At 36.3% G+C, this 22528-nt stretch overlaps 1 protein-coding gene across 3 annotated transcripts in view; it reads left to right on the top strand.

Annotated features, from left to right (window-relative positions):
* GABRA3 (gamma-aminobutyric acid type A receptor subunit alpha3) overlaps positions 1 to 22528 on the top strand; it is a gene marked incomplete at its 5' end in the record, with an annotated part of 191770 nt that overhangs the window by 127117 nt on the left and 42125 nt on the right. For all 3 annotated transcript variants that reach the window (XM_081042973.1, XM_081042971.1, XM_081042972.1), the window contains one exon: positions 15362 to 15444. In XM_081042973.1, the coding sequence (XP_080899099.1) occupies positions 15362 to 15444 (83 nt within the window). The remainder of the gene's footprint in view (positions 1 to 15361; positions 15445 to 22528) is intronic.

A 22528-nucleotide genomic window follows, 5' to 3' on the forward strand; every position in this document is an offset into this window, starting at 1 on the left:
TCTTAGGTGCTTCTCCTAAACAGAGTGGAGACTTTATGTTGTAGTGAAATGGACTTCAAAGGAGGGATTAGGAGCTCAGGGTGTGAGTCCCAGCTCTGGCCCAGATCAGCAGTGTAACCATGGACAAGGCATTTCCCCTCTCTGGGCCTCAGTTTATTTGTCTGGGAAATGGGCTAAAAAAAAAGCCTGCTCTATCTTGCAGAAATATTGAAGTCAAGAAGCATTTGTCAACTATCTGCCATGGACCAGCCACCATACTAGGGATGAGATGACAAGGATAGATAACGTCATGCACTGTTAAAAATGATTAAAGAAAACAATTTAGATGATATAAACTTTATTTAATCCTTCATGAAGTGAACGGTCTCCAGTGGGAAAACGGCAAAATTGGGGGGAAGACCGGAAGCTTTTATAGGATGAAGAATAAAGAATGAGGAAGAGACACAGACAAGGTCTGATTGGTGGGGGCCACATAATCAATCTTGTTTTGGGTGAGAAGCCAGAGTTGTCTTGGTGTTTGGGGATTGGCTGACTGGATAGACTGGATTTTTGGTTAACCTGAGCATTTATAGGGACACGAAAATTATTTAGTTGACTCACCCTCCTCCCCACCCCATCCCCTCCCCTGAGCAGGAGTGACTCCATCCTGGGCCTAGAAGGTTATTTCAACAGTGCTGAGGACTCAAGTATTTGCCCAAAGTGCTTTGGGATTTCCGTGAGTGGAGAACTCACTGTGCCCATAAGGCACAAAGACAGCATAATGGGAGAGGTAATATTTGAGCAAGGACTTGAAGGAAATTTGTTGCACATATAAAGAGGAAAGGGCATTCCAGGCAACACACACACAGAAATGTGTACAAAGACACCTGAGTGGGAAAGCTTTGTTTGATGAAATCACAAGTATTTGTAGATGGCTGGAGAGTGGGGGGCAGTGTGCATGTCAGAAAATGAGGCTGGAGCATCATGTCTGAGGTCATTGTTAAAACTGAGATGAGCTCCCTGTAAAGGCTAAATGCAGTAGTATGGTGCTGGCCTCCGAGTGTGATGAAGCCTTTTGCCTATAGCTTGAGGATTTAATGGGAAGCCTGTAGACAACTGGGATTCCTGTGACTAATGTGCTGCTTGGTTTGGGGGTTTGGTGGTGGTATATTTCAAGTGACTCATCCTTTGCTGATAATGGCTATTAACGATTTACTATCTTTTCTTCTTCACCATAAATCCCAGATCCTGCCCTTTACTCCATTATAGAAATAACCTGCCTGGAACCTTAATCATGCCCGAACTAATGTTTTCTACCCTTTGGTTTTTAGAAAGAACATTCCTCAGTAGGCAGAGCAGCTTGTTCCACTTCTGAAAGGCCTAGGTGACCTATTGCCTAGGGGTTCATATTGAACTCCAGAGATTCTTGTCCCTTATTAAATTTAAGCCGCTCCTTCCTTCATTACTCTCAACATGTTGACAATCTCACTGAACAATGAGTGCATATACTCAGCACAATTTAGATCTTTAACCTTTAGGACTCCAGTTCGTTCAGGAACATTTTCTTCTCTGGAGGGTTTTTATTTTCTCCCTATTTTATGCTCCCACCGAAACCATTTTTTATTCTATATGGAAAAGTCTAGAAATAATTTGATATTTTCTATAGGGCAGTTGTTAATAGGTAATTTATTTTCATTCATATTCATTTTATAATTTTTAAAATTCTTTAATTGAGGTATGGCATGCATAGTTTAAGATGTGCAAACATTATGTGCCTAACTCCACAGCATTCTGGGTAAGGGAATGTGTTCTAGACTCGGCAATAGAATAAGGGTAATAAAATGGGAAAGTGGCTTAGGAAAATGAAAGGTATTATAAAGATATGGGGACCAGTGCTTCATTTTCTAGAAAGGTCACTTTCACTGTGCCTAAGGCAAATGGGCACTAAGGGCATGGATGTAATAGCTTCTGCGTTGGAAGTTTTCTTGTCAGGTTAGTGTGCTGGGTGAGTTTCCATCTAAAAGCAGACAACTTACATGTGGTATTCAATCTAGTTCTGCAGACATGTGCCCCCCTCTCCCTCAAAAAATCCTAAAAATGCAAAGCACTGTATAATAAATGCCAAATAAATACTGGGTTTTGTGTCAGTGATATAATACAATAGAAAAATAATTATCAAATAGCACAGTAAGGATAATGTCAGATATGTGTGCTTATTTTGAAAATGTACTTAGATATTTCCAATGAGGAGATAAGGACACCAAATAACCAAGTCACTCATTTGTCTCAATTCCAAAGTAGTAGAAAAGAAACTATTTATTTACTCAGTGGCTTTAAGTCAATAGCAGGGATCCTTTTTTTTTAAGTTGTATGAGAGCTTTATTACAAAATAAAATTTCTTATAACAAATCACTGGTTAACCCTAGTAATTTTCAAATCAATAACCATTCATTCAGTGTTACTATATAGCAAATAGTGTAGTAACTGCCCATGAAGGATCACAAAGTTAAATAGCCGTTTATAATCCAACTCAAAAGATAAGACAAGCCATAAAATACAGACAAAAAGGAATATATGGAGAGCAAGTATGAGTTAGAGACATTTTAAGTAACAATTTATAATTACAAACAAGGTAGCCAATGAATAACCATGTACCTATGTATTTTTGTATTGTTGGAAGTGTACTTTCAGAGTAAATTTCAAACAGTGAGAATGCTCACTCAAATTGTGAATGCATGTGGAGTTTTGTTGGATATTGCCAAATTTTCCTCCAAGGTTGCACCAATTTATATTTTAACCAGCAATGTATGAGACTACAGTCTCACCAGTGGAATGAGTTATTAAATGTGTAAATTTTCTCCAATCCGATAGATGAGAAATGGTATCTCAGTATAGTTTTAATTTGCATCTCTAGTTACGAGTGAGCTTGAACATCTTTTCCTATGTCCAAAGGCCACTTCCATATCGTTTTGTACATTGTCCATGATTTTTGCCTATATTAAGTTTTTGGCAATTTCCCCTTATTTTGAGAGTTCTTTATGTAATAGGGATATTAACCCTTATTTATGATATATTACAAATATTTTCTCCCAACTGTATATATATGCTATATTGTTTATTCATTCATCATTTGATGGATGTTTAGGTTGTTTCTGCCTTTTGGCTATCATAAATAATTCTACAATGAACAGATCTTTCTGCAGGCACGTTTCATTTCTCTTGGGTAATGGAGAATTAGAGTAAAACTACAGGGTTTTATAGGAAGTTTATGTTTAACTTTTTAAGAAACTGCCAAAATGTTTTCCAAAGTGTGCTTTAGTATTATACATTTCCACCAGTAATTTATGAGGTCCCATTTTTTCCACCACTTGATATTGTCAGTCTTTTTTATCTTAGCCATTCTAGTTCACATGTAGTAGTATCTGATTGTGGTTTTAATTTACATTTCCCTAATGACTAATGATGTTGAGTATATTTTCAAGTCCTTATTAGCAGAATATCTTTTATTAATGTGTATTTAAATATTTTGCTTACATTGTCTGCAAACACTTTTTAATCCTGAAAAAGAAATGTGTTAAGGATTTTAAATTACACACGAACGGATACAGAAAAGTAAAAGGCATTTGTGGCATTTTGCTTTTCCTTTATTTTAAAATTTTACTTCCATAAAGTCATCTAAACTAATTGTTCTATGCATTTTTGGGTTCCCTATCATGTCAGAGGTCTGCCCTTTATATCTGTGCCATGGTGACATCATTATAGCAACATGTAACATTTAAATTAGTACTGGTATGTTACCTAGCCAGACTCAGTCATTGATAGGAAGAAAGATTAAACCAAGAGAAATAAAGTGATTTCTCCAAAGTCTCACAGCCCGTTAAAGGCACATCTACAACCTCAACCAGGTTTCTTTCTCTTATCACAGTGTTGCTTTAATTTTAAAAAAATATATGCATTTAAAGAAACAGTGTGCTCATTTTCAAGTTAGGCTGTTTTTCTTATTTTGTGTTGTAAGAGTTATTTATATACTCTTGATACAAGTTCTTTATCAATATATGATTCACAGATACATTTGCCTACTTTATGACTGCCTTCATTTTCTTAATGGTGTCTTTTGAAGAGTAAAAGGTTTAAATTTTGAGGAAGTACAATTTATAGTATTTTTTAAGATTTTTATGAATCATGCTTTCAGTATGTTGTCTGAGAAATCTTTGCTTGACTCAGGGTCACAAAGATTTTATTCTATGATTTCTTTGAGAAGTTCTATATATTTAGGTTTTATATATTTGCCTATATATTGTAACCTAATGTATAGGTTTTATATATTTGCCTATGATTCATTGGAGTTGATTTTTTTCCTTGGGATGTGAGCTAAGGGTCTATGTCCATCTATTTTTATTTTTTATTTAGTTTTTTGTGCACGTAGATATCAAATTCTCTCAGCACCATTTACTGAAAAAGCTATCCTTTCTCCGCTGAATTGCCTTGGCACCTTGGTGAAAAATCAATTGACCATAAATGTGAAAGTTTATTTCTAGACTTTCTATTCCTTTCCTTTGGTCTATATTGTTTACCTTTAGCTCAAACCCACACTATATTGTTTACTGTAGCTTCATGGTATGTTTTGAAATTGGAAAGTGAAAGTATTCACAGTTCTTTTTTTTAATGTTTTGGCTACTCTAGATCCTTTGTATTCCCTTTTAGGATCAGCTTGCCATATTTACAAAAAGAAAAGCTTCTGCGATTTTTTTAAGGAGTGTGCTGAATTGATAGATTACTTTGGAGAGAATCAACATGGAATGTCTGAACGTGTAATTTGCAATTAGTGGTTTTGCTTCTTGCTTTTCATTTTTTATGTCTTTAATTTCTTTTGCTTGCCTAAAATTTTAAACAGCTTTATTGAGGTATGATTCACATGTCATATAATTCACCCTTTTAAAGTGTACAACTAAATAGCTTTTAGTGTATTCACAGAGCGGTGCAGCCATCACCAATATCCAATTTCAGAACATTTGAGTCACTCCAAAAAAGAAACTCCGTACCCATTAGCAGTCACTCCCCGTTGCTTTCCTTGGTGTACTAGTTAAAATCTCCAGGACAATGTTAAATAAAAGAGAGTGGAAATGCTTGTCTTCTTTGTGATTTTAGAGAGAAATTGTCTTTTATCATTAAGTATGATGCTAGATGTACATTTTTCATAAATGCCCTCTATCTGTTGAGAAATGTCCCTTCTATTCCTAGTTTTTTGAGAGTTTTGTGTGATGAATGGGTGTTAGATTTCATCTTTCTGCTTTTGCCCTTCCCTTCCTTCAATGTATTCTTTACATACCGTGTTTCCCCCAAAATAAGACCTAGCTGACAGTCAACTCTAATGTGTCTTTTAGAGCAAAAATAAGACCCGGTCTTATACTGTAGTAAAATAAGACTGGGTCTTATATTAATTTTTGCTCCAAAAGACGCATCAGAGGTGATGGTCTGGCTAGGTCTTATTTTGGGGGAAACATGGTAGCTACCAGAATAATCCTAAAATGTGTTATATCAAGTCACCATTCTACTCAAAAGCATGCATTACCTCCATATTTCACTTAGAACGAAAACCAAAATATCCCAGGAAGTGTCACACTATCTAGTCCATTCCCCATAGCTTTCTCTTTGACCTCATCTTCTATTAATCCTTCTTCCCCTTGGTCTCTCCACTTCAGCCATGGTGGCCGAGTTGCTAGTCCTTGAGTACTTTGGGCACTCAGGCCCTTTGCATTCGCTACTCCTGCTACTTGGAATGTTCTTTCTCCAGGTTTCCACAAAGCTCACTCTCATTTCTTTCTGGTCATTCCTCAAATGTCATCTACTCAGCAGGTTATTTCCTGAACACGCTATTGAAAACTGCACTCCCTCCCCAGTACTTTCTACTCACTTATTTTTCCTCTTGGGGCATATTCCCTCTTAATACACAATATATATTATTTATTTATCTTGTTTATGTTTTGTCTTCTTACTACTCAAATGTAAATTCTAAGAGGGCAACAATTTTGGTATGTTTACTGATGTACTTACATTGTTTAGAATAATGTCTCACATAGTAGGCGACCAAAAATACTTGTTGACTACACCAATGAGTCAGGAAACTTTTAGTCAGCTCTGTCCCACACTTGTCAGGTGATTTGGGCAATTTCCTTCTCTCCTGTTTTATCATTATGTAAAATGTATGAGGGGATAAAACTGGATGCTTTCTATAAGTCTCTTCCAGCTCTGAAATTCTCGGAAAGAGGCTTTATTGCCCATTGAAGAGGATGGATTGAGGTATTATGTTGTTAAGAAATCTTATTAAGATGTTCTTTTGCCTGGAACACAAGGAATACCTGGATGCTACCTTGCCCAATCTACACCTCCTCTCTGCAAGGTCCCCATAGAAATACCTGCTTTTAGGAAAGAAAACTCATTCATTCATTCATTTGATGGATATGTACTATGTACTATGCTAGGTTCCTGACACACATCAAAGAGAAAACAAGACGAAAATCAAAAACCTTACAGTGAGGAGAGAAAAATATTGATAATAAATAGAAGAAATAAATTATATGGTATGTGATATGTTAGGTACTATGGGAAAAGAAAGAGCATGGTAAGGTTTGCTAACCATAGTGTGGATAGTAAAACTGACTGGAGGTCAGGGTAGGCCTCATTTAGAAGATAATAAGGCCTGAAAGAGGTAGGAGAGCATAGCGAGTGCAAAGGCCGTGACGTAAGAGAGCCTGGCATGTTGAAAGAGCAACAAGGAAGCCATTGTGGCCAGAGCAGAGTGAGTAAGGGAAGGTCTAGTAGGAGATCAGCCAGAGGAAGAGAAGACAAGCTCATGCAGGATGTGGTAAGCAATGGCAAAGGACTTTGGCTTTCACTCTGTGTGAGATGACTAAGTACTAGAAGACTGCTGTGCAGAGAATATGAGTATACAGTAAGAGCAAAGGGTGAAAGCAGAGACCAGTTAGGAGGCCATGGCAGTAGTCAACCTGTAACTCATTACTGTGGTGTAACAAAAACCAACTGTTGAGCAGGAAACCATAGGGTGACGAGGGAGCCAGGGTACTGCAAAGCACAGTGAAATGAAGGCAATAACTGAGGGAAGAAGGGTGTGTGTGTGTGCGTACCCACAAGGCTGAAAAGGGCCTCCTTCCCGTCTGTATCCCCATCTGTATCTTTCATCCCCAAAGAAGGGGATTTACTGGATCACCACCTACTTCCTGTCTGGTCTTTGCATAGAAATCAAAGCTGGTCAGACCCTGGACTGGGACTGAGGCCCTGTGATCTGAATGTTACATTTTGAGGGGTCTCCGACCTTTATAGAAAAGCCCACTAAAGACTGTTTGCTATGGAGTAGATCTCTAGGACTTATTTATTTTGCATAACTTAGTGCCCTTTCACTAATTACCCCCTATCTCCTCCCACCCCCCAGCCCCTGGAAACCACCATTCTACTCTCTGCTTCTATGAGTTGGACTATTTTTTTTCATAGTGCTTAGATTTTTATATAATTTATGCAGTGATTACCCCCATTAGTCTAGTACCCACCTGGCACCATACATAGTTATTACAACATTACTGACTATAATCTCCTGTTATACTTTACATCCCCGTGACTATTTCATAAATACCAATTTGTACTTCTTAATCTCTTCAGCTTTTTCACCCAGAAGCACTATTTACAATAGCGAAGATATGGAAGCAACCCAAGTGACCATCAGTAGATGATTGGATAAAGAAGAGGTGGTACATATATGTGCAATGGAATATTACTTGGCCATTAAAAAGAATGAAATCTTACCATTTGCAACAACATGGATGGACCTAGATGGTATTATGCTAAGTGAAACAAGTCAGACAGAGAAAGACAAATACCATACGATCTCACTTATTTGTGGAATATAAAGAGTTTTACTATTTTAGATTCCACCTATAAATGAGATCGTATGATATTTGTCTTTCTCTGTCTGGTTTCTTTCACTTAGCGTAATGTCCTTCAGGTTCATTGATGTTGTTGCAAATGGCAGGATTTCCCTCTTCTTAAAGGCTGAATAATATTCCATTATATGTATATATATTTTCTTATCCCTTCATCTATTGATGGACACTTAGGTTGTTTCCATGTCTTGGCTATTGTGAATAATGTTACAACAAACTTGGGAGTGCAGATGGCTCTTTGAGATTCTGATTTCAATTCCTTTGGATATAAACAAGTACCCAGAAGAGGGGTTGCTGGGTCATATGGTAACTCTATTCTTAATTTTTTGAGGAACCTCCACACTGTTTTCCACAGTGGCTACACCTGTTTAGATTCCCACCAGCAGTGGATTCCCTTTTCTCCACATCCTCGCCAGTACTTGTTGTTTGTTGGTTTATTGATGACAGCCATTCTGACAGGTGCGAGGTGATATTTCATTGTGGTTTTCATCTGCATTTCCCTGATGATTAGTGATATCGACTACCTTTTCACACACCTGTGGCCATTTGTATGTCTTCTTTGGAGTAATGTCTGTTCATATCCTTTGCCAATTAACAATACTGTATTGTATGCTTAAAATTTTTCAAAGTGGGCAGATCTTACATTAAGTGTGCTTGTCACACAAAATAATAATTATAATAATAATAATAATTTATTTTTAGCAATTCCTTCCAAGCACTTTAATAAAAATAACAATCAACCATACAAACTACTCCAGAGACATAATAAATATCACTTCATAAATTATGTATGTATCTAACTGCACTACACCATATACTTGAAACTAGTACAAAATAGCATTGAATGTCAACTATAAAAAAAAAGTAGTCACAGGTATATAAGGTACAGCATAGAAAATATGATCAATGATATTGTAATAGCTATGTACAGTGTCAGATAGGTAATAGACTTGTTGGGGTTATCAATTTGTGAGGTATATAAATGTCTAATCACTATGTTGTTTTTGTACACCTAAAACTAATAATAAATAAATGAATAAACAAATAAATAAATAACAGCAATTACCAAATCACTTTTTAAGGCCAATGATATCTTGATACCAAATGATTAGTTCATTCTAAGAATGGGAATTTACAAGCCCGTGTCTTTCATAAACAAAATGCAAAACCTGAAAAAATATGAGCTAATCCAATTCAAATATATATAAAAAGTATATTATATTACCACATAGTTGGATTTACTCCAAAAAGCAAGGTTGCTTTAATATTTTAAAATTAAAGTAATTCACCACATTAACAAAATAAAGAGGAAAAATATGGTTATTTCATGGCGTGTTTTTTGTTGTTGTCGTTTTGTTTTGTTTTAAGGAGGGCACAGCTCACAGTGGCCCATGTGGGGACTGAACCAGCAACCTTGGTGTTATTACCACCATGCTCTAATCAACTGAGCTAACCAGCCACCCCAAAAATATGATTATTTCAGTCGATGCAAAAAAAGCATGCAAAATAATTAAGCACCATGCTTAAAATATCTTAGCAAACGAAAACTTTCTTATATGCTACAGGGTATTTATAAAATAATTATCTACAGAAAACTTCATATTAATGCTGCAATATTAAAAGCTTCCCCCCTGAGACTGGGAATGAGTTAAGATGTACTCTATCACCACTGATATTCACCATCATATTGGTCCCTACTTGTGCAATAAAGGCAAAGACAAGACAAAAGGAAGAAGGATGGAAGGAAGGGAGGGAGGAAAGAAAATGTTCAGAGTAGAAAATGAAGAAATAAAGCTCATTTACAGTTTATATGATAATACATTAAAATCTGAAAGTGTATACAGCTAAATTATTAAAACTAGTAAGAGACTTTAGCAATGTTTTTCCACAAAAGGACAATATAAAAAAATTGAAGGTATTTATATATACTATCAATTAAAAACTAAAACTAAAAACAGACATTTAAAGTAGCATCAAAAAATGAAATACCGGGCTGGCCCGGTGGCTCAGGTGGTTAGAGCTCCATGCTCCTAACTCCGAAGGCTGCCGGTTCGATTCCCACATGGGCCAGTGGGCTCTCAAAAAAAACAAACAAACAAACAAAAAGAAATACCTAGGAAATATGACAAAATATGTGAAAGTTCTCAATGCAGAAATCAATCAAATATTGTGAGAAGTACTCAAACACCCTGTAAAACTAAAAGGTTATGCCAAATTTTTGTACTAGAAGACTCGGTATTTATAGATTTCAATTTTCTGAAAATGATCTATCTAATAATAATTTACAAAGAGGGCAGGAAGAAACTTCCGGTGGGGATGGAGATGTTTATGGCATAGATTATGGTGATGAGTATAATAGTCTCAGTACAGTCAAGGTGCTTTCTACTGCAGAAAAAGCTTGACAAGGTCTTGAAGGTTGTAGCAATACAGACCTTGTGCTTCAGCTTGTACTACAGGGCAACAGTAATCAAAACAGCATGGTACTGGCAGAAAAACAGGCACATGGACCAATGAAACAGAATTGAAAACACAGAAATAAACCCGCATAAATATGGACAGATCATTTTCTACAAAGGAAAACACACAATGGAGAAAAGAAAGCCTCTTCAATAAATGGTGGTGGGAATATTGGAAAGCCATATGCAAAAGAATGAAACTAGACTGCCATCTGTCACTATGTACCAAAATTAACTCAAAATGGATCAAAGACCTAAACAGAAGACCTGAAACAATAAACCGCATAGAAGAAAGCATAGGTACTGAACTTTGGACCTTGGGTTCAAAAAGGATTTTATGAATTTGACTTCAAAGGCAAGGGAAGTAAAAGCTAAAATAAATGAATGGGACTGTATCAAACTAAAAAGCTTCTGCACAGCAAAAGAAACCATCAACAAAACAAAGAGACAACCAATGGAATGGGAGAAGATATTTGCAAACAATGCCTCCAATAAGGGGCTAATATCCAAAATATATAAGGAACCCATGCAATTCAACAACAAAAAAATCCAATTAAAAACTGGGCAGAGGACATGAACAGAAACTTCTCCCAAGAAGACATGCCAACGGCCAACAGATACATGAAAATTTGCTCAACTTCACTAGCTAATAGGGAAATGCAAATCAAAACCACAATGAGATATCCAGTAATTCCACTCCTAGGCATCTACCTGGAGAAATCCAAAACTCCAATTCAAAAATCTGTATGCACTCCTATGTTTATTGCAGCACTTTACACAATAGCCAAGATATGGAAACAACCGAAATGCCCATCGGTCGATGACTGGATTAAGAAGCTATGGTACATTTATACAATGGAGTATTACGCAGCCATAAAGAAAAAAGAAATCTTATCATTTGCAACAACATGGATGGATCTAGAGAACATTATGTTAAGTGAAATAATTCAGAAAGAGAAAGACAAGTACCATATGATCTCACTTATATGCGGAATCTAAAGAAAAGAATATGTGAATGAACTAATCGGAGACAGTTTTGGGGACACAAAAAACCGAGAGTTGTTAGATGGGTGGGGGGGAGGGGGTTGGGGATGGGGGGAAGGGTGAAGGGATTGGGGGGCGGCTGGTGACCACAGGATGGCTTCAGGGTTTTTTGAGAATTACTTTGGGGAACTTATTCAATAGTGTTTGGGGATTTTGTTGGGTGTCCGATGGATATGTGTCCTGTTTGGGAGACCACCTCAGGGATGCTGTGGATGCCTGGTCATGGCATTGTACACCAGAGAGTGGACATTAATGAATGCCAACTATAATTTTATGTGTATAATGTGATGGCTCGGTGTGAGGTCGGGGTGGTGGTGGATCGGGGGAGGGGGGTTCACGGTGTGAGGGCTGTAAAAATAATATAAAATAAAACTAAAAAAAAAAAGAAATATGGAGGCAAATAGCAAAAGAACGAGTGAAAGAGTTGCAAGGAGTTGCCTCTGGAAAGCAGTAATATGGGCTATATCAAAGGGGCAGGGGACAACTCTTTTTTCAAGATAAGCCTTTCAATATAATTTTATTTTTACAACTTTGTACACCTATTACTTTAGTAAAAACTGAAATAAAAATCAACCCTCAAAAAAAAAAAAATAAACAAAGCATATAGAAGTTTCCATACTTAAAAAAAAAAACACAATGAGATATCACTTCACACCTGTCAGAATGGCTATCATCAAGACAAATAGTAACAAGTGTTGGAGAGGCTGTGGAGAAAAAGGAACCCTCATACACTGTTGGTGGTAAGGTAGATTGGTGCAGCCACTATAGAAGGCAGTATGGAGGTTCCTTGAAAAATTAAGAATAGAATTACCATAAGACCCAGCAATCCCTCTCCTGGGTATCTACCCAAAACAATCTGAAAATATTTACTTGTAAAGATATATGTACTCTGATGTTCATTGAAGCTTTATTTATGGTGGGGGCCAAGAGATGGAAGCAACCAAAGTATCTTTCAATAGATCATTGTATAAAGATGTGGTACATATACACAGTGGAATGCTATTCTGCCATAAGAAAAAATGAAATAGTGCGATTTGTGACAACGTGGATGGATCTTGAGATTACCACACTAAGAGAAATAAGTCACACAAAAGAAGTAGAGAACCATGTGATTTCACTGATATGTGAGAAATAAAACTGAAGGCAACAAAGGAACAAGACAAACAAAAACTCACAGACATTATGACACATAGACACTATAGTTTTGTGGTTACCAGAGGGTAAGGCAGAGGGATGGTAGATGAGGATAAACGGGGTGAAATATATGGTGATGGAAGGAGAACTGACTCTGGGTGGTGAACACACAATGTGATACATAGATGACGTATTACAGAATTGTGCACTTGAATGAAACCTATGTAATTTTACTAACCATTGTCACCCCCAAAAATTGAAATTTTTTTTTTAAAGTACATTTTAGAAAGGTAGATGGAAGGCAAGAAAGGATAAGTGTGAACTAGGAGGTCAGAAATGAAGAGCACAGCATAATTTGGCTTGTGAGGTATCCTGGCCTAGCCAGTAACTGCTTTGCTCTCTCCTTTCTGCTTAGGAGGGATGGGCAAGAAGTGGACAGGAAGGAAGATAGGCGTTATTATAAATCAGTTCTGCTTGTAATCAGAAATCAGTACCTTTGAATTCTGCTTTGATTATCTATTTGTCATGCTCCTATTTTCCATGTCCCCAGGACTGCTGGTATACATAAAGTAATTTCCCCTTGGCATTACTCATAAGAGGCAGAGTCTTGGAAATACTAATCTAAATGGAGAGAAGGAACACAATTTTCTTTATTTTACTCTCATGGAATCTTTTAAATATCCAACACAAGGGGCAGGTTTCTCAGTGAAATACATTTGTCTTGCGTCAGGTTCTTTGAGTCATAAAAACCCCTTTATGCCTTAAGCATAAGGGTGAATTGGTGAGATAATTGCAGGCTGATTTGAGAACTGAGGTTTTATCCAAAACACATGGGAAATTTTGTAAATATCTAAGGGATTATTTAAGAACTGCAAGGACACTTGTTCCAAACTTTTATTGCTTAGATGGGGAACCTGAAAGAGACGAGTAAATATTTGCTGAAAGGCACACACTTGGTTTCTGCCTTCTGGCCTAGGTAGTGTGCTTGCTTTAGACAGCCTGCTTTGAGAGGTATCTAAGTGTTGCTGCTCTGATCATTTGTAAGGTGTAACATACTCATCAGGTTTAACAATTAGCCAGGATTGGAGATGCTGCCCAGTTGGCCATCTAAAACTCCAAGAGGATGGCAGGGATTGAATCCAATATAACCAGGAGGTATGCAGGTGAACTAGAAATAGCTCTTCAGAGGTACTGTTTCCCTGAAAATAAGACCGGGTCTTATATAAAGTTTTGCTCCAAATGACACGTTAGGATGTGTGTTCAGGGGATGTCATCCTGAAAAATCATGCTAGGGCTTATTTTCTGGTTAGGTCTTATTTTGGGGGAAACATGGTAGGTTCCAAAAAAACTGAAATTTGCTGTGTGGGTCCCACTTCTACATAGGAGGCTACTATCTAGGCCAAGGAAAGTTCAGGCTCACAAACATTTGAAAGAAATCAGAGAGGAAACCTTGGAATAGATTATTTGGACAGACTAATGCAGGGGAATGAGTATGCGAGCATGGCAAAATCATACCCCATCCAGATTTCCGTTGAGGAATCCATGCACAGTCTCTCCCGTATGTTGTCTCTGTTAAGTATAGCACGAGCTCTTCAAATTTGACCTCTGAGGTTTTCAATGTCCTCTATTACCTTTGTATTTTTTTCTGATAAGTTTCTCTCTCTCTCTCTCTCTCTCCCTTCCCCAACCCTTTCTCCCCACCAAACTGTGTGTATCTGTTCTCCAAGAGCCATCTCCTTTTTTATTATTTATGATTTTCAATTTACGAAGTGATGGCCCCCAATTAGTCTAGTACCCACCTGGCACCATACTTATTATTGACTATATTCCCTATGCTGTACTTTACATCCCCGTGACTATTTTCTAACTACCAATTTGTACTTCTTAATCTCTTCCCCTTTCACACAGCCCCGGAAACCCCTTCCCAACCATCAAAATGTCCTCTGTATCTATGAGTGTTTCTATTTTTTTTAAATTTTGTTCCTTAGATTCCACATATAAGTGAGATCATATGGTATTTGTCTTTCTCTGTCTTACTTATTTCACTCAGCATAATATCCTCTTTGTTCATCCATGTTGTCACTAATGGTAAGATTTCATTCTTTTTCGTGGCCGAGTAATATTTCATTGTATATATATGCACCACATCTTCTTTACCACTTCTAGGTATTTATCAAAAAAAACCACCCCAAAGCACTAAATCAAAAAGATGTATGCACCCCTCTGTTCACTGCAGCTCTATTTACAACAGCCAAGATATGGAAGCGACCTGGATATCCATCAAGAGCCATCTCCTTTAGCAAAGCTACAGCAGTTACTGTGAGCAGCAGAGCCGTCTTTCGTTCCTGTTGATTATCAGGATGATCTTTCTACACATCTCTCATCTCCAGTGCAATCTTTAAATTGAGTAACTCCCATGATATCCTGTGAGGAGAACAATTTCAGAAATAAGTAAACTGCCATCAGGAGTAAATGAGTCAGAACCTGCTGTCTTTAGGCTTCTTCAGCAGGGGTAGCTAAGGGAGATCAGCTAAGGCAGATAAGTTGTCTTTGTTTTTCTAAAGGTGGTCAGGTGGGAGTCCAATCTGATCAAAATCTAAATACCAGGTACTACTTGGAGAGGCTATCTAGTGCGTTTAATGCTCCCCTTATGTTCATATAGACTTGAATCGCAGTGAACCTGAAGTCCCATTGTTCTTAGGAGCATGCCATTGTTGATGAACGGAAACCCAGCCTTGTGTTTGATGCCATTCATTCTAGCTTAATTTCATTTTCTGTTCTCCTTTCTTTCAGGTTAACAATTCATGCCGAGTGTCCCATGCATTTAGAAGATTTTCCCATGGATGTACACGCCTGCCCACTGAAGTTTGGAAGCTGTATGTATTTTCTCACTTTCTGTTTGCTTGATCTTCTTCCAAAAGAAACTGATTATTTCCTATTCTGTCCCCTACTGGTTTCTAAAGCTGAGGCCTTTCATCCCGCGGGTATGGAAATGGGGAAGAGGAAGTGGGGTTGACTACTAACTGATCTGGAGACTTTGCCTTTAATAGGATTTTCTTTCTAGACAGCAAACCTCATTTCACCATTTCAGACTAATTTCTCTGTCATTAGATTGAAACATTAGCATCTGTTTCTTAAATTGTCCAGAAGACAGAACAAGGCAGAGCTGATCTGGCATATAGTAGCAGTTTCCTAAGGACAATGTCCCTCAAATTGACTATTACTATATTTTTGAAATGCCTATTCTACCTGCATCATCATATACTTCTATCCAATTCTCTACAGGAAATGGTAGACAGGAAGAGACTGGAGATTTTCTCATTTTTAGAAAGTATTTCCTTTTCTGGTAGCTACAAATCTGACAGAGAAATGAGAAGCCCATTTTCAAATGAATTAGGAAAATCAAAATGAACCAGTTTGAGTGAGTTTCTTACTCTAAGACTTCCAGAGTAAGTTTCTTGTAAGGAGTCATTAGAGCCATATAGCAAGGTCCGCGTTGATCATGTCTAAATTAGATGGAGCTCGGTATTTTGAAGTAGACAGCACATTTGAAAAGACCGAAATAATTATGTATGACATTTTTTCAATCATTGTCAAATATTTACAGATTGTGTGCCAGGCTCTATTCTAGGAGCTTAGAATGCATCCATGAATAAAACAAACACCCTACCCTCGTGGAGCCTATATTGTAGAAAAGAGAGTGATGGTGAAAGATAAACAATGGGTAAAAAAGTAAACTTTGAAGTATGTTGTAACACAATGGGTAAAAAAAAAATAAAGTAAGAAATATGTTGTAAAGTTAGAAGCACCGTGAGAAGACATAAAAGTGCGGAACAATGGGGATAAGTCATGTCTATGTGGAGGATAGCAGGTGCCACTGAAATTAAAAATAGGGTGATAAGCATAAGCCTCTTTGAAAAAAATGACCATTTGAACAGAAATTTTAAGGAGATAAAGGTGTTAACAATGCAGACCTCTAAGGAAACTAAGCTGTAGATGGAGGGAACAGCCAGGGACAAGACCCTGAGTCAGAAAAGTGTCTGATTTCTTTTAGAAACTTCGAAGTGGTCAGTGTTGCTGGACAGAGCGAGTAAGGGAAAAAGCACTAGGAAAGGATGGGATCAAAGAGGAGGCCATGCCATCTAGAGTCTTGTAGGACATTCAATGGCTTTGAATTTTATTCTGAGGAAAAATGGGGAGGGATGGGAATATTTTGAATAAAACAATTATCTGACTTGTGTTTTAAAAAATTCGTGATGGATACTCTGTTAAAAATATCAGTATGGGAAGGATAGAAGCAGGGAGTCTAAGAGGTTATTAATGATATTTCAGATAAGAGCTGATAATGGCTAAGTTCAGAGTGACAACAAAAGTGGTGAGAAGCAGCTTGATTCTGGGTATATTGTGAAGGATTGTCCAAAAGGATCCTTTCAAAGACTTAGATGTGGAACATTAAAAAAAGGACTCAAGGGTGACTTGTAGGTTTTTGTTTTAATAGGTAGACTATCAAATTAAATGAGTATTATTTCCACTCTGGGTAAGACAGACTTCTTTGTGGATGGACAGCGTTCCCCTCACGAGCACTTAGAAAACCTAGAACTGTAGAAGCAACACGGATTGAAGAGACTAGCCTCCTGGAGAAAGGATAGAACCTCGTATAGATGCATTTCTGACCTTCAGCTTCTGGATTCCTGGTGGTACAGTGGCACTTGCCAGTTCTGGCCATGGATTGCAGCTTAGAATTACAAGTTTGGCCCCAGGCATAAGGCTGCAAAAAAAAAAAAAAAAAAAAAAAAAAGCAATGGTTTTGATGGTCACACAGAGCTAAAGTGATAAAAGTGGAGATCTAGAAGATCTCAAACGCTTGGCTGACATTTTTCTCAATACTATTGCTGAATTTTGAATTTATAAAAATCGTAAAGCTTAAAACTAATATGAGAACCTTTGAAAAGTAGAGCTGGCTTTCCTGTGGTCTCCCGATGCTATAAAAAGGAAGACATGCCAGGCTATCATTTTAAAACCCTGGAGAAGCTGTGTCCTAGTTATAAGATTACAGCAGAGACGGGTCAAGTTTAACCAAAACCATAATCCAGCTCAGTCCCTGAAAAATCCACAGTTTTATTACACAGTGTCTGGAATTCAATAAAAAAGCATTAGGCATACCAATAGGCAGAACCATATGACCTAAAATCAAGATTTAATAATGAAAAGGCAGAATATGAAAATAGACCTACAGATATCAGAGTTTGTGGATAAGATTAATATATTCAATTAAAAAGAAAAAAATTTTCTTATCCTTTTTTTTAATTAATTAAATTTATTGGGGTGACAATTGTTAGTAAATTTACACAGGTTTCAGGTGTACAATTCTGTATTACATCGTCTATAAATCCCATTGTGTGCTCACCACCCAGAGTCAGTTCTCCTTCCATCACCATATATTTGATCCCCCTTACCCTCATCACCCACCCCCCACCCCCTTACCCTCTGGTAAAAAGAGAAAATTTAATAAAATAGATAAAAGGGAATTTCAATAGAAATTTAGAATCTATAAAAAATAAATTGGAAATTACTTATGGAAAAGTACAATATCCAAAATTCAGAATTCAATGGATGGATTTAACAAGCAGAAGACAGGATTAGAGAACTTAAAGATGGGTAAATAGAAAAGAGCAAAACTGAAGTACAGACAAAAATACAGTAAAGAATAAGAAAAATGTGGGACACAGTAAAATACCGTGTAATGTGTAATTTTGCAGAAGAAAAATAGGAAGAGAAGGGAGCAAAAGCAATAAATAACTAAAGGCTAACCATTTTTAAAACTGATGAAAGTTATCAATGCAAAGATTAACACAGTTGGTAAACACCAAGCAGAATAAATACAAAGAAGACAATACTGATTCTAAAGTTTAAATAGAAATATAAAAGTACCAAAAATAAATAAGACAATCTTGAAGAAAAATAATAGAACTGGAGAACTAATAATGAAATCAAATTCAATACCAGATATCAAGGCCTATTTAAAATTTTTAAAGCTATAGGTATTGTTGTTTCAAAGATAGACTAATGGGACATAACAGAAGTCCAAAAACAGAGAGAGAGAGAGAGAGAGAGAGAGAAAGAGAGAGAGAGAGAGAGAGAGAGAGAGAGAGAGAGAGAGAGAGAGAGAGGAGGTGTGGGGATTGATTGATCATTTTTGACTTTTATCTCTCATCATACACAAAAATAAATTCTAGATGGATTGTAGATATAAATATAAATGTGGCTATAAATAAAGCTTTTGAAAGGAAACATAAGAGAGTATCTTCATGATCTTGGAAGAGGTAGAGGTTATGTAAACAGCACATAGAAACAGTGCTAACCATAAAGGTAAAAGAGAATGACTTGTAATATATTAAAATTAAGAAATTCTCTTTATCAAAAGACGATGGTACAAAGGCAAGCCACAGGGTGGGAGAAAAGATATGTATTGCATACGTATGACAAATGACTCAAATCTCTAATGATTAAGATCCCCTACAAATCTCTAAGTAGTAATCAGAAATCTCAATAGAAGAAAAGGCCAAAGTGTTGAATAGTCACCTATAAGACAGTTTCCCAATCACCCACACACATATAAAATGATGAATTACGTTAGTCAGCAGGGAAATGCAAATTAAAATACAGAAGGTACCACTCCACAGCCAGTCGTGTGAGTAGAATGAAAAAAGAAAATGCCTAATGTGGGTGAAGATGTGGAATACAAGTGTACTCTCACGTACTGCTGATAGGAATGTAAATTTGTACGCAGGTTTGGGGAAATTGTTTGGTGGTAATTACCAGTGCTGAACATACACATATCATATCACCTAGCATCTCTAGTCCTGAGTACATTTCTGACATAAATCAGTATTTATGTCTACCAAAAGGCATATAATGAGTACTCGTAGCAGAGCTAATTTTAGTAGACAGACCCAAACTGGAAACTACCCTAACGTCCATCCGAATGAATTAAAAGTCTTTTACATGTCACATAATGGAATGCTACACAATAACAATTAAGAATATTACACTTATCAACATGAATGAGGTCACAGATTTAATACTGAACAAAAATATTAATATTTTGTCTATAATTGCTATTGATAGTTATTTGCAAATTTCTGACATATTAAAACATGGGATTCAGGAATAAGAGTTGGAATTCCCAGGAATTTTGTAAATTGAGTGTTATTTATATAACACCCGGAACCTTCTTCATGCTCTTTACTCATTATTATGGATATCCAATTTTTTTTTTTAATAAACAAGAGATAATAAGTTTAGAAGTACAGCAAAGACCAGTAGTGTATAGAAGATACTCAAAACACTGGAAAACACCAGTAAATCTTATTGGATAGTATTTGAATAACAATATTTGGATCTCTCAGCAAGGTAAACAGCACCACACTGAATCAAAAATCAAAATTGCCAATTTGAGGGTTTATTTTGCTTCTCAAACTTGTTATTTCTTGAAAGAACACTCACAGGGTTTGTATATTGTATACTGCGCATATAGACTTATTAATATATAATTTGCAAGAATGGCTCACGATTAGCAGCATACAGGGCCACATACACTTACAATAAGCAAAATCAACTGAGCAGATCAATGTGTACTCCTGTACTGATAGCTGGAAATGTAAAACCTTTTGACACAATGTGCCATCATTTCCTGCTTTTGTCTTTCAAATCAGTCGTGTCTCTTTCTATTGTAAAGTTTTAATTCTTACAGGAAAAGTTATAATACTTTTTCCATTTTGCTAATTTCTCAACTATTTTTCTTAGTATTTGATATTCAGAAAAATACATAAATTTCCCAGTAAATTCCAGGAAGTAATTTCCACGTAGAAACCATAGTCAGAATACTGGTTACCCTTGGTGGGGGTTGTACTTGAAAAGGGACACAAATAGTGCTTCTGGATACTGAGTATATGGGATATAAGTCTGGTGTATGGAAAAGATATCTGGACTGGAGGCTTAATTTAGGTGTCATCCATATAGATGGTGTATAAAGCCATAAGGCTGGAGACCACTAAGGAAATACTGTATGTAGGTAAGAGTATTAAGGACTATTTCCTGAATCACTTTAATTAGAGGCTACAGAGAAGAGAATAACTCCATGTATTGAAGGAGAGGACAGTTGAAGTATTAGGAAACTTAAGGGAACATGTTGTTCTGGAAGACAAAGTGCATCAAGAAGGAGAGAGTGATTTAAATTCTTAAATTTTGAAGTGGGCAGTTAAAATTAACCTTAAAAAATCTCTAATGAGGGAGCAATTCTGGAATGGTGGAGTAAGGACTTCTGAAAATCCACCCCCTCCATCAACTGTCAGAATAGACTTTCCCTAAACTCCAACCAAAGGCTCACAACAATCTGAAACTAATATAAAATAATATTGAATGTCAAGTGTAACAGAAAAAATTAATTTAAAAATAAAATAAATAATAATTTAAAAAGGTAAAAAAAAAACCCAACACGATTTCCAGTAAGACCAGGAAGTCTATTTTCATCCTTTTCTCCCCCACTCTGTAGAAGCCTTGAAGATTTTGTAATGATAAAAGGGTCAGCCCATCAGGAAGATGTAGCAATTATAAAGATATACATGCACCTAGCCACAGAATCCCAAAATACATAAAGCAAAACTGACAGAAAGGAGAAATAGTTCAACAATAATAAGTGATGATTTCAATACTCCAGCTTTCAATAAAATGGCTAGACAGAATATCAACATAGAAATGGAAGATGTGAACACTATAAACCAACTAGATCCAACAGCAATTTATAGTGCACTCTACCAAGTGACATCAGAATACACATTATTCTCAAGTGCACGTGAAACATTTTTCTGCGATAGACTGTGAAACAAGACTCAGTGAGTTTGAAATTATTGATGCCGTATAGTGTGTTATCTGACCTCAACTGAATGAAATTAGAAAACAATTAACAGGGAATTGGGGAAATTCACAAACACATTAAAATTAAACAACATACTCCTACCTTGTTTCCCCGAAAATAAGACCTAGTCAGACAATGGGCTTTAATGCAAAAATTAACACAAGACCCGGTCTTATTTTACTATAAGACCCGGTATAATATAATGTAATATAACGTAACGTAATATAATATAATAATACCGGGTCTTATATTAATTTTTCTCTCCAGAAGATGCATTAGAGCTGATTGTCCGGCTAGGTCTTATTTTCAGGGAAACACGGAAAGTAAACAATGGGTCAAAGAAGAAATCACGAGAAAGTAGAAAATATTTTGAAATGAATGAAAATATCGTACAACATACCAAAACTTATGGAATATATCAGCTTAAAGCAGTGTTCAGAGGGAAATTTATAACTATAAAGTATATATTAAAAGAAAGACCTAAAATCAATAGTCTGACCTTCCACCTTAAGAAACTAGAAAAAGAGCAAACTAAACCCAAAACAGTAAGAAAATAATAAATATTTGAGTGAAATTAAATGAGATAGAGAATAGAAAACCACTAAGGAAAATTAAAGAATCTAAAAGTTCGTTCTTTGAAAAAGTCAACAAAACTGAGAAACCTTTAGCTAGACAGACCAAGTTTTTAAAAAAAGAGAAAAATCAAATTATTAAACTCATGAAAGAGGGCACATCCCTACTGACCTTACAGAAATAAACAGGATTATACAGAAATACTGTGAGCAACTGTATGCTAACAAATTAGATAGTCAAGATAGAATGGAAAATTTCCTAGAAAAACACAAATTACTGAAATTGACTGAAGAAGAAATAAAATTTGTATTAGACCTATAACAAGTAAAGAGATCAAATTAGTAATTTAATAACTCCCCACAAAGAAAAGCCCAGGCCCAGGTGACTTCACCATTGAATCCTATTAGACATTTAAAGAATTACTACAAAATCTCCACAAAGTCTTACAAAATACAGAAGAGGTGGCCTTT

The sequence above is a fragment of the Rhinolophus hipposideros genome (genome assembly GCF_964194185.1).
Source record: "Rhinolophus hipposideros genome assembly, chromosome: X".
NCBI classification, from domain to species: domain Eukaryota; kingdom Metazoa; phylum Chordata; class Mammalia; order Chiroptera; family Rhinolophidae; genus Rhinolophus; species Rhinolophus hipposideros.